This window comes from Nilaparvata lugens, chromosome X (assembly GCF_014356525.2).
Source record: "Nilaparvata lugens isolate BPH chromosome X, ASM1435652v1, whole genome shotgun sequence".
Lineage (NCBI taxonomy): Eukaryota > Metazoa > Arthropoda > Insecta > Hemiptera > Delphacidae > Nilaparvata > Nilaparvata lugens.
In genome coordinates this window covers 48,528,453-48,542,107 of record NC_052518.1, presented here as the reverse complement: position 1 = coordinate 48,542,107, position 13,655 = coordinate 48,528,453, and the positions used below count along the sequence as shown (strand labels likewise).

At 40.5% G+C, this 13,655-nt stretch overlaps 1 protein-coding gene across 6 annotated transcripts in view; it reads right to left on the bottom strand.

Moving 5' to 3' along the window:
- The window catches only part of LOC111051472 (PAX-interacting protein 1), a 140,416-nt gene that overhangs the window by 76,859 nt on the left and 49,902 nt on the right, over positions 1-13,655 (bottom strand). For 4 of the 6 annotated variants that reach the window (XM_039441277.1, XM_039441280.1, XM_039441279.1 and 1 more), the window contains exon 7: positions 6,375-6,935. The exons of the other annotated variants lie outside the window; for them this stretch is intronic. In XM_039441277.1, the coding sequence (XP_039297211.1) occupies positions 6,375-6,935 (561 nt within the window). The remainder of the gene's footprint in view (positions 1-6,374; positions 6,936-13,655) is intronic. 6 annotated transcript variants of the gene reach the window in all.

Genomic DNA, 13,655 nt, shown 5'->3' with positions numbered 1-13,655 from the left:
TGCTGAACATAAAATTTAGAATTGATATAATAAGCCTCTATAGACCTCACAGTACTAATAAAAACAACTTTATCGCATATCTTGAAAAATTAATCTCTGAATTGGACAATAAATCCAATCTCATTGTAGGTGATGCCAATCTTGATCTACTGAAGCATGAAGATCAATCTGTACAGCTCTACGAGTCTATGCTTCTGTCGTATGGGTTTAAAAAAGTTGTTTCTATAGTCACTAGAGAGGAATTAAGACAGGATTTTCTCACACAGACGATTGATCACTTATTCTTGAGATTTACGAATAATATTAGTTCTTCTACCAGAGTGATTAAATTGAAAATTTCAGACCATTATGTTATTAGTTGTAAAATTCACTATAGCTTTTCAGTGGATAACGAAAAGGATGAAGAGCTTAGAAAAATTGTAATAAATGAAACGAAACGGATAAATTTATTGAAAGAAAGTTAGTGGAACAGCTGTAATTTATTTTCCTCCTCCAACTTAATTTATGATATAAGGGTACATTTTGGAAAGGCAATTAATCAATGTAAAAAAGAAATTTCCTTTAAAAAAGCTAATTCCAACTTTAAAAATAACCGGATGTCAGAAGAACTTTTCAACAAACTTAAAATAAGAGACAGATTATTCAGACGCACCAAAAAGAAGTCATAAAAATAAAAGATTATATAATTGAAAATTTTCAAGAATCAAATTAAAATGGAAGTGCATCAATGGCATTTTGGGGAGAACATCCGAAGATTCGGATTACCGAATATTGAATAATTTTGCGAATAAAATCCCAATTACCGAGGTCTGTTTAGCTTTTGCTACTTCCTTTATTAGAAATATTAGGAAAACTACACATTTATGTCCGTTGATCCTTGACGACTCAGTCCATGTTCCATCTCAGCATAAATTCAATCTTAAATATGCTTGTAATGATGATATTATTCACATTATCAACAATATGAGCGTAAATAAGTCTCCAGGCTTTGATGATATTGGCGTTTCAGATTTGCAAGCCCTGAAAGAACATATGGCAAATCCTCTATGTCGAATGATGAATCTATGGATTTCTAAAGGCATATTCCCAGACTTTTTAAAAAAGCCAATAGCTAAATTATCAGTGCCTGAGAAGATATTCGAAAGATATTTATCAATCCATTTAAATCAATACCTAACTAATAATAATATCCTATCAAATGTTCAATACGGCTTTCAAAAAGAGAAATCTGCAGAAGCACTTCTTTTAAATTTTACCCACAAAATAAATAATTTTTTGAATGATTGATTTTCATATTTTACCAATATTTATCGATTACTCGAAGGCCTTTGATACTCTGAAGCATAATATCCTTCTGAATGAACTTCATAACATTGGAATTACAGGAAATGTTCTAAAGTTGTTTGAAAGTTACATGAGTGACAGATACTTTCTGGTTAAGTAGAGGAACAAACCAACTCGAATTATTAAAAAAGACGATATTGGTGTCCCACAGGGTAGTATCTTGGGTCCTGTCTTCCACAATATATATGTAAACTCAATTTCAAGCATAATCAGAAATGGTGACAATTTTATGTATGCTGATGACACAACTGTAATTGTTGGGCATAAAAATCTTAAAGTTGCAGAGCAACTGTTGCAATCTTTTTTTTTCTATTGGTCAATACTATAGCCATATATTCTAAAGACTAATGAGCTAATTTTTCTATCCTAAAATACTACTTGAAATATTGAACAGTGAATTTCTCATTGGGAACTCTTACTGCTATTGTTTAATTAATATGTAAACTTATTGACTGCACTTTAGAAGCTAGATTCACTCAATCACTGCTCTGCACTTTCACTGGACACTTCTTGAACAAGCACGGCACTAGTTCAAAGGTTTCCTCCTTTTCAGCCTCCGCACCAACCCTCCATTGTCTAGCAGCTGGATCGCCTCGACGTTGTCATGTTGGTGCAGTCGCCCCTCGTGCCTCTCCGCATGCCTCTGGATCTCGGTGGACACCAGGTCGACGTGCAGGTCTCAATGAAGATCGCTGTTCCTGACATACCCAGTAGCATCTACAATGTTCCTTAGCACTTTTTTTTTTAAAACGTTGTATTACATTAATGTTGCTGTCTTTGGTACACCCCCAAAGTTGTATACCATACATCCATACTGGCTTTAATATATGTTTGTACAGAAGTACTTTGTCTCGGATTGAAAGGATGGAGATTCTCCCGATCAGCCAATACAGCTTCTTATATTTGATTCCAAGCTCTTCTCTCTTCTTCTTGACATGGGCCTTCCAGCAAAGCTTTGCATCCAAGGTCATACCTAGATACTTGGCATCATTGGCATATGGTACAACTTGGTTGTTGATAGTTATTGGTATGGGCAGGTTCTTCTTATTGTTGAAGTTGATGTGAATCGACTTTGCTTCATTTAGTTTCATCCTCCACTTTCTAGTCCAATCTTGAATTTTGTTGATGGATCTCTGTGGTTTCTCTTTTGCAATATGAATATTACAGTCTACTGATAATATGGCTATATCGTCTGCAAGTGTTGCTGTAGTAATCTCATCAAGGCTGGGAATGTCGCTTGTGTAGAGTAGGTAAAGAACTGGTCCCAGAACACTGCCTTGAGGAACTCCTGCTTTAATTTCCTTCAAATCAGAATATGAACTCTCATGCCTGACCCTAGAGTATCTGTCAGTCAGATGGGATTGTAATATATCTGTATATTGCTTCGGAAGCACTTTTTTGAACTTGATAATAAGACCTTTATGCTATCATGCTATACGTTATCAAAAGCTTGCTCTATATCAAGGAAAGCTGTTGAACAAACGTTTTTCTCTTCTAAGCACTTCTCTATTATATGCACGTGATCTATTGTTTAGTGTTTCACTCTGAAGCCAAATTGGTGAATTGGAATTATGTGCTGTCTCTCAATTATTGGATTTAGCCTACTCAGTAAAATCCTTTCAAACAACTTGGATAGGACCGTTAACAATGATATTGGCCTCTATGATGATACTCCATGTGGCTCTTTACCTGGCTTCAGTAGCATTATAACCTCTGCTTCTTTCCATATTCCTGGTACGAATTTTAGTCTGAAAGAAGCATTCAAAATGTTTGTTAATTTCACTATTCCTCTACTTGGTAGGTGCTTGAGGACTGAGCCAGTTATCATGTCAAATCCAGGGTTTTTTTTTTATTTAGATTTCTTATTTCTCTTCTCTCCTCTTCTACTGTGACACGCATTATTTCTTGATTCGGCTGTAAGATATTCTCATCCGCTTCTAAAGTTTCCTCTTCACCTGTGTTGTTTGGCTGGAAAACGTTTACAATATGATCAGCAAATGTCTGTGCCTTTTCATCACTACTCCTTGCCCATTGTCTGTCCTGCTTTCTGTGAGGAGGATATTGTTGAATGGTTCTTTTTATTTTTTTAGCTGCCTTCCAGAGTGAGTAGTCCGTACTGCATTCTGCTGACAAGTTTCTCAAGTAACTATTAATTGATTCATCCTTGATACATTGAATCTCTCTCCTCAGTTCTTGAGTTAAATTGTTCAAAACTCTTTTGTCTTGGGGGGAACGTGATTGCTGCCATCTCCTTCTAGCTCTTCGTTTTTCAACAATCAATTCTCTGATTTCCGCAGGGTAATTATTTCCAGTGGTTCTTCTTCTGATTTGTGGAGTATTACACCATGCTGCCTGTTGGATATCAGTCACAAACTTCTCCAACTCCCGATCAATATGTTCTTCGTTCCTTAATGGTGAGTTCAATTCTATTCTTTCCCCCAGAATCTGTTGGAAACCATCCCAATAAGTGCGGCTATTCGCGAACGCGGCTATTGCTTCGAAGAGCTGTCTTCCCTTGTGTGTTGTAAAGCGCGATCCCCAATGCAAGTGTTTTGCATTGAAATAACCACCAAGAATGGAGTTTTCTCCTAACATATCAAGCAATGTCGAATACTCCTCACTTCTGATGGAATATCTGGGAGGACAGTAAATAGCTGCAACAACGAAGTGATAATTTACTGCTTGCACTGCTACACCTGTCAATTGTATTCTAATACTTTCGAGTTTCACTTGTTCATGATGTTGTAGATTGTCTCTGATAATGATGGCACTCCCACCCCTCGCGACATTGCTGGGATATAAAGCAAAATAGATCTTAAAGCCCTTGAATTTGATCAACGATTGATTTGTAAAATGAGTTTCAGATATTATGTCTTATATCTATTTTTCTATGTATAGAACTGCTTCTAACTCCTGTTGCCGTTGTAACAATCCATTCGCGTTCCATTCCATTATTACTTTCCTTGCCCTATTACCATCGGTATTTTTAGTGAATTAATCATTTGAACTTCAGTAGTTTACTTTGTTCTAACTTCTGAAATTTAGATTGTAGTGAGGTGATTATTTGCTCTTGTTGCAATCTGACTATAATATGATTCTTAGGTGGTCCCATGACTATGCTATGTAAAAATAAGTATAAGAATAGCTTCATATGAAGAAACAGCTAGCAGAGATTTTGCTGGTACATTAATTTAGGCATATAGGCACCTACTGAAAAACCTTCGGGTTTAGTGGAACCTTCAATGTAAATATTTTGTTCAATAAAACTTGATTGAGTTACTACAATATAAATTGCAAGCAGCAAGCAATGTATATAGTGACTGGACTATTATAATTGGAAAAATAATTATTTCATAACATATCTTAAGAAGATAATTCATATACCGTATATGTTTTGAACAAATTTTCTTAGTGACTTTCTTGTTTCAAGAAACGAATTCTGTTATTTTTCAACCTACACATTTCTTAACCATTTGCATTCCCCAAAATATCAAACCACCAACTGACAGTAGATTCAGCTACAGCTTTATGTGAAACAATTAATCTGTATCAAGCTTGTATGTGTGTGTAAAATAAAATAAATTGAAATATCGCATTGACCTACATTTTGAATCTTAATGGATGAAACCAAAAACTGTGTTCCACTAACTACTATTGAAGAAGTAAACAATTCTCACATTGCTAATGATGGCTCCAACTTACTATAGTCCAGTCAAGGAAAGATTATAGAGGGAAAAGTTTGGAAGACAATTTTTGACCCCGCAGCTCTGTTAAGGGTATTAAGGAGGTAAACATATCAAAAGTCCCCACCCCTAACCCTTGTGCTCAGGGTGTGGGGGTGGCTCAAAGGTACCATTTTTTGGTTTCTCGCATATAACACGAAAACTATGTATCTTACGAAAATAAGTGTAATACACAAAATTCAAGCTTACATAATTTCCTATATTATTCATCTTGCTACTTTTTCTATATCTTCTCTAGTTTCCGAGATATCCGCTCTTGAAGGTGTGACATTTTTGAAAAAAACAAGTTTGCCTCCAATTTTTTTCTATTTTTGCTCTTATAACTTTTTAAAAATTGATGGGAAAATTCATGCTGATAATAAGCTTATAAAGCATTAAATTCTCTTCAATTTGATGTATAATTTTACACTTTTATTAAAAAGTGTAGAGAATTTATCAAACTTCATTTTTGAATAGTTAGTTATGTCGGTTGAATGTATTGTTCTCGAGATATGAGTGTGGAAGCAAAAAGCTGAAAAATGCAACTTTTTAACCACCCTCATCCCCTTAGCACATGAGTTGGGAATGGGGACTTTTTATATTCTCCTACTAACTAGTCTCAACAAAGCTGCAAATTATAAAATTGTATTCAAAACATTCCCAACAAATCCCTTTGTCAATTGGTCTATTGTTGAAAAACTGGAAATTTCCAACTCAACACTAAAGCTGCTGCAATAGTTGTAGAGAAATGCGTAAAAGTGTGAAATTATAAATCAGATTGAAGAGAATTTCATTCTTTATAAGCTTATAATCAGCAAGGATTTTTCCCATCGATTTCTAAAAAGTTATAAGAGCAAAAATAGAAAAAAATTGGGGGCAAACGTGTTTTTCAGAAATGTCACACCTTCAAGAGCGGATTTCTCGGAAATTAGAGAAGATATAGAAAAAGTAACAAGATGAATATTATAGAAAATTATGTAAGCTTGAATTTTGTTTAAATGTAAGATACATAGTTTTTGAGTTATATGCGAGAAACCAAAAAATGGTACCTTTGAACCACCCCCACACCATTAGCACAAGGGGTAGGGGGTGGGGACTTTTGATATGTTTACCTCCTTACTACCCTAAACAGAACTTCGGGGTCAAAAATTGTCTTCCTAACTTTTCCCTCTATACCCTCTTTTGAGCATTCATTGCCTGGACTACTATACTTCATCAAAATATTCAAGGTATCAACAGCAACTTGGATAATTTAAACTTTGCCAACTTGTCTTGACCTTCTCTACCAATAAATATTATCAACATTACCTGCATCTGTCTCTGCAAAACGAGTTGACGTTGTTTCTGAAGATTTTGCAGGAATAATGCGCGCTGTTGCGGGTCCATTTGTTGCAGCTGTGCATGCGTCTGAGCATCCATATGAATGAGTTGACGCGGAGGTGTTGCTGAACCACCCTGGGTGTAGGTGATTCTCTGCTGTTGTTGCTGACCCTGCTGTTGACGAAGCTGATACTGTTGTTGCTGTTGCTGTTGTTGTTGCTGTTGAGTGGTCTGCTGTTGCCACGGAATCTGCGCATGAGCTGATACGAACTGCTGACCTTGCTGCTGATTCTCCCTCACAATGAACTGGGTTTGACCTGGCAGCTGTATCTTTTGCTGATGATTAATGAGCTGTTGTTGCGGCTGCAATATCAACTGTTGTTGCTGCTGAGCAGCCTGTTGTTGCTGAGGAGCTTGTTGCTGAGCAGCCTGTTGTTGAGCAGATTGTTGCTGCATCTGATGGTGTTGCAGCTGTTGATGGATTTGCTGCTGGATATGAGTCGCTTGTCCTTGAACGATCTGAGTTTGGGTTGATTGTAACTGCGGTGTCTACAAATCAACAATATATATATATATATATATTACAGAATTAGAGATTTTTTTTCTAATACATAACATTATAATAATACAGTGTTTTGTATAGAATATTATATTATATTTTATATGTTGAAAAGCACCTGAGTAGTTTTAGAGTCAATCAATCAATAATTTTATTCAATTCAACACAAAATACATGAAGGAAATCAAAATACAAAAAAATCACAATCAAAAATAAGCTTCTAATAGAATACAAAAACAGGCTTCATGGTGGGGTGTGCTGAAAAGAAAGGAGGAAAAATACCTAGCCAACTATGGTTTCCCATGTAATAGGCAGGTAGAGGGTATAAAAGTAAGGAATGAAGGGTGAAGAGGAGTGAAAAAGGAAGAAATGGAGAAGAAGACAGGAAAATTTTTGTAGTATAATGTTCTTTTTTAAAAAGACAAATAATTTGAATTTAGCGCTGAACAAAACATCGATACTGTATAATCAAATAGATAAATATCGATAGTTGGAAGTTCATTTTTCGATGTATCATTGATAATTCAAAATAATGTTTATTTATACAAATTTCTGATTAAGTAGACTGTAATTTTAATCGATTTAATATTCGATATAATTCTGGCAGAAAAATACTAATGAATCCATTTATGATGCAATGAAAAACTCTATTATTAAAACTTACCCCGGCTGATGATCTATGCTGTAAGTCAGAGTAATTTTTATCTATAGGTTTGGGTGGTAAAGAGGAGAAGGAAAGAATTAAGGAATAGAGAAATGTAAATAAATCACTTGACCTCTGATGATTTATGATGTAGCCAGGCACTCCAGAGAGTTGTTGAATCATGTATGGAATTCTGCTTCTCAATTTTACTATTAATTCACTACTACTTTCAATATATAAAAATACTCAAATTCTCACATGTACTTTAAAATCAATTATTACTCCCTACGATCGGAGACACGGAATTACAATTAATAATTTCCTATAGAAAATACAAACCAACAAACGAGTCGAACTGTCCTGTCAACGAAGACAGCTATGCAAACCGACTGGTTGAAAACTACAAAAACGAACAATTAAACAATTATGCAATAGAGTGCGCCAGTAGACGGGGAAGATTGAACCTAGCTACTCAGCACCAAACTCCATTAAATTCAAACGGTGTCAACAATGTTTGTAGGTTGTCACAACGTAAAATTGTGACGAGAAAATAATAGTTAATAATATTATTGAAAGACGCTCGGCTATCAGCAAAGCTAGCCGACCGCGGAGATAAGGAAGGAACCGATGGCGCACCATCTTCCGCGCATCGAGCCGATTTCCACCGCCTCTGGCGGCGGCACAACTCCATCCCCTCCACTTTGGGGGAGTATTTAAACGCCGGACGAGCTCCAGACCACAGCATTCCGCTCACAACCTTCCTGCTCCTTGTACAGCGGCCCGTTGGCTGCCGTACGTCCCCGACCTCCTGTCCTTGTACAGCGGCCCGTTGGCTGCCGTACGTCCCTAACCTTCCATCTCCCCAGGGCACAGCGGACCGTTGTCTGCCGTCCCTGTCCTTCCATTTCCCCAGGGCACAGCGGACCGTTGTCTGCCGTCCCTGTCCTTCCATTCCCCCAGGGCACAGCGGACCGTTGTCTGCCGTCCCTGTCCTTCCATTTCCCCAGGGCACAGCGGACCGTTGTCTGCCTATCCTCCCATTTCCCCAGGGCACAGCGGACCGTTGTCTGCCGTCCCTGTACTTCCATCTCCCCAGGGCACAGCGGACCGTTGTCTGCCGTCCCTATCTTTCCATCTCCCCAGGGCACAGCGGACCGTTGTCTGCCGTCCCTATTCTTCCATCTTCCCAGGGCACAGCGGACCGTTGTCTGCCGTCCCTATCTTTCCATCTCCCCAGGGCACAGCGGACCGTTGTCTGCCGTCCCTATTCTTCCATCTCCCCAGGGCACAGCGGACCGTTGTCTGCCGTCCCTATTCTTCCATCTCCCCAGGGCACAGCGGACCGTTGTCTGCCGTCCATGTCCTTCCATTTCACCAGGGCACAGCGGACCGTTGTCTGCCGTCCCTGTCCTTCCATTTCCCCAGGGCACAGCGGACCGTTGTCTGCCGTCCCTGTCCTTCCATCTCCCCAGGGCACAGCGGACCGTTGTCAGCCGTCCCTATTCTTCCTTCTCCCCAGGGCACAGCGGACCGTTGTCTGCCGTCCCTATCTTTCCATCTCCCCAGGGTACAGCGAACCGTTGTCTGCCGTCCCTATTCTTCCATCTCCCCAGGGCACAGCGGACCGTTGTCCGTCGTCCCTATCCTGTCTATCCTTCCTCTTCCTACTTCACTGGAGCGGAACCGAGGCCGTAAGGCCAATACAAAATTACATCAAAGTGGTGTCATCAGAGAAGAGAGCGACCTTCACGCCGTCAGAAGCACCAGGAGGTGCTGTTCACGCCAGCTGAGGCACAAAGAAGAAGGAAGAGGAACTTCGACTTGCCTCCTTTCCCCGCCCACATTACGACTGAGCGAAGTCATCCAGGAGCAACACCTGGGTATCAATCACCCACCTCTGAAGCTACTCAGGGTGTACGTGATGTTTGGCTCCCGCACTTGGGGCACGAGGCAACGAAGTAAGAATCATGAGTGAACAGGGAGAGTCTGATTCAGATGCTCAACACCAGGAGCTGACAGAGGATCAGTCGGTCGAGGACATAAACCCCGAGGTGATAGCCGACCCCAGAGTTTCCTGGATCTATAGATTGAAAAAGGATGAGACATTCAATCTTCTACAAGATTGGGGCATAGTGTCATCTGGAACACTTGCTGAGTTGAGAAAGTTGTTAGTAGAACAACATAAGAAGATGGCAGTACGTTATCCCAGCCCAAGACCCGGCATAATGAGCGGAAGCAGTGGGGAAACTAAACACTTGGTGACAGGTACCCATACTGAGGTTAGAACCAATATTCACACAAACCCCCTCATGGACCCAGGGGCGGTATGTAACAAGGTAAGAAGCTGGAGACTGTCATTCGACGGCCAATCAGATGCTCCCAGCTTCTTGGAAAGGCTAGACGTGCTACAACAAGCCTATGGGCTCACTGGCAACCAGCTACTAGTCGCGCTGCCTGAATTACTGGTTGGTAAAGCTACTCTATGGATGCGTAATCGTCGTGACCAGTGGAAATCATGGGACAATTTTGTGACAGATTTCAGATCACGCTACTACCCACTTACCTATGAGGAGGACCTCGAGAATCTAATTCAGGCAAGGAAGCAAAGGGAAGGTGAATTGTTTGACGAATTTCTCGAAGATGTACTGACACTCATGAGGCGTCGAGGAGGTTTCACAGACGAAAATAAATTACAGAGAGTGTATAAGAATCTCCTCCCACGGTACAAATTGTATATTCGGCAATCGGATGTTCATAGTATCGACGAGTTAGAAAAATTCGCGAAAGAGTATGAACAAATCAAAGCAGAGGAGAAACAGAATAGACAGAACTCGAGAGTTCACAAGACTGAGGACACAAAAAAGATTACAGGACTCAAGGTCGGGACAGTGATAACCACTAGAAGTAACAGACCCTCTCTTAGCGAGTCTGAACCCGTGTGTTGGCAATACAAGAAACCGGGGCACTGGAGATCATGCTGTCCCGAAATCCCACCATGTAAAAGGTGCGGAAAGAGAGCACTGAAATGTGTCTGTGATATTCAAAAGGAGAATAAAACTCTGAACAAGACAGCAGTGATGCAAACGGCACAGAGGATTCCTGTAATTGAAGAGTCATCAAGGGACAACAGAATATTTATTACCGTGACAATCGGCGGTAAGAAGTGTCAGGAATTGCTGGATACCGGTGCCGAAGCTAATTATATGAGTAATGAGGTGTATAAAGTCCTCCAAGAAACAGGGATGATAAGGAAGGTACCAAATCATCACCATGCAATATTAGCTGATGGACGATCTACCCCATTAAATGGGAAGCTGACAACTAATGTAACTATAGGACAAATCACAGTTCCACTAGTGGTATCTATAATGGAAGGACTTGGACAAGAGTTGCTATTGGGCATGGAATTTATGCGTGAAAACAGGGTGAATATTCACACATTCACGAGAGAGATAGAGTGGGATCCTCCCCAACTGAATCCTTCAAGTCAGCCTATTAAGTCGCGATCGTTCTTATTGGGGAATAGGACAACAACAGTCCCAACAATATCGGCCATACACTCCAAATCTCCGGACAACAAGAGTCGGAACAGAAGGATGTTCAAGCAGGTTGGTTTGAACAGAGTCAAACTTAATGCCTTGATTGATAGCAAGGCAGAGTTGTCATATGTTCCAAGGCAAGCATCCTGGGGCAACATAGTGATGGATCACAGGAATGAGATGAATGACTCTGAACGGCGGGCCACAATTCATGCCCCAACCACCAACACAAGTGGTAACTCCGAGAGTGATGTGGAAAAGTTAATACCACCCCCCATTGTCATGGATGTGGAAGAGTCAATACCACCCCCCATTGTCATGGATATGGAGGAGTCAATACCACCCTCAATGGATATGGATGTAGAAGAGCCAACACAGTCTTTGACCATCAAAGAAGTAGTCCCACCGTCCCAGGAACCCACACCAGGTCCCTCAAGGAATAAGGATCAAGTTTTCTGTCACCGAGTCTCGACACCTGGTAAGCGCAGACGAGCAGGTCGACCACGTATAAAAGTCTGGTTACCAGATGGAAAGTGTAAATATGTGCCCATGGACCAGGCATAGATGTCGCTCATAACGAGCGGCATACACCTCTTAAGGTGATGCCTGGGAGGTGTACACCTCTTAAGGTGATGCCTAGATGGCTCACGCCTTTTAAGGTGGTGCCATAGAGGGCTCCGAACACCCCCCCCCCCCCCAAGTAGGAGTGGGGTGTCACAAAGTAAAATTGTGACGAGAAAATAGTTAATAATATTATTGAAAGACGCTCGGCTATCAGCAAAGCTAGCCGACCGCGGAGATAAGGAAGGAACCGATGGCGCACCATCTTCCGCGCATCGAGACGATTTCCACCGCCTCTGGCGGCGGCACAACTCCATCCCCTCCACTTTGGGGGAGTATTTAAACGCCGGACGAGCTCCAGACCACAGCATTCCGCTCACAACCTTCCTGCTCCTTGTACAGCGGCCCGTTGGCTGCCGTACGTCCCCGACCTCCTGTCCTTGTACAGCGGCCCGTTGGCTGCCGTACGTCCCTAACCTTCCATCTCCCCAGGGCACAGCGGACCGTTGTCTGCCGTCCCTGTCCTTCCATTCCCCAGGGCACAGCGGACCGTTGTCTGCCGTCCCTGTCCTTCCATTTCCCCAGGGCACAGCGGACCGTTGTCTGCCGTCCCTGTCCTTTCTATTTCCCCAGGGCACAGCGGACCGTTGTCTGCCGTCCCTGTCCTTCCATCTCCCCAGGGCACAGCGGACCGTTGTCAGCCGTCCCTATTCTTCCTTCTCCCCAGGGCACAGCGGACCGTTGTCTGCCGTCCCTATCTTTCCATCTCCCCAGGGCACAGCGGACCGTTGTCTGCCGTCCCTATTCTTCCATCTCCCCAGGGCACAGCGGACCGTTGTCTGCCGTCCCTATCCTGTCTATCCTTCCTCTTCCTACTTCACTGGAGCGGAACCGAGGCCGTAAGGCCAATACAAAATTACATCAAAGTGGTGTCATCAGAGAAGAGAGCGACCTTCACGCCGTCAGAAGCACCAGGAGGTGCTGTTCACGCCAGCTGAGGCACAAAGAAGAAGGAAGAGGAACTTCGACTTGCCTCCTTTCCCCGCCCACATTACGACTGAGCGAAGTCATCCAGGAGCAACACCTGGGTATCAATCACCCACCTCTGAAGCTACTCAGGGTGTACGTGATAAGGTTAGATGCCAACACAACAAAGTTATTATATAGAGTTTCCAATACTAAAATTTTAAAATAAAAAATAAAAAAACACTTTAAAAGATAAAATAATTGATAATTTTATTAAATAAATCAATAGAATTGTACCAATTACATTAACACAAATTTTACAAAATGTTATCATTTCAGGATTTCAAGAAAACAATAAACAAAAAGCCAAATATAAATTGAAATCAAATAAATAGCATTTTTATTAAATTTGAATAGTAAATAAATAACAAAAATAATTATTCTAATATTTGGAGGGAAGAGTTGTATATTAAGAGGTTATGGCAGTTAAAAAACTGGAGGGAAAGGAGCAAAGTCTTGTTCTGTTTGGTACTTTTCGTGATGGTAGATGTACAACCAATGTCTTTGTTGTGTGTAAAAAGATTTAGCTAGTGCAGTTTTATCATTAAAGGTTTATCTTGAATTAAAATATGTAAAGTGATATGACGGAAAAGAGAAAATGATTGTGGTAATTAATGTGGAGATGAAATGTAGTTTTGAAACGGTTGAATGTGGGAATCAAACTTGACACACTTTGTGGGCTAATATTATTCTTTTTATATGAATTGACAGAAAAATTGCATAAAATGTATTAAAATTATTAGCTTCTATTATTAATAGTATGTTTTCTAAAAAGGGTGAGTCATTATCTTTGTCATTATTATTATTTTGTATAACCTATATATTGTAAATTGAAATTGAAATCATTTAAGGACTGTGTCCAAGAACATGAATATAAAATTAAAATCAGCATATTACTAAATTGAATATGTTCTTTTTACTATCAATTCCATTAGGTTATC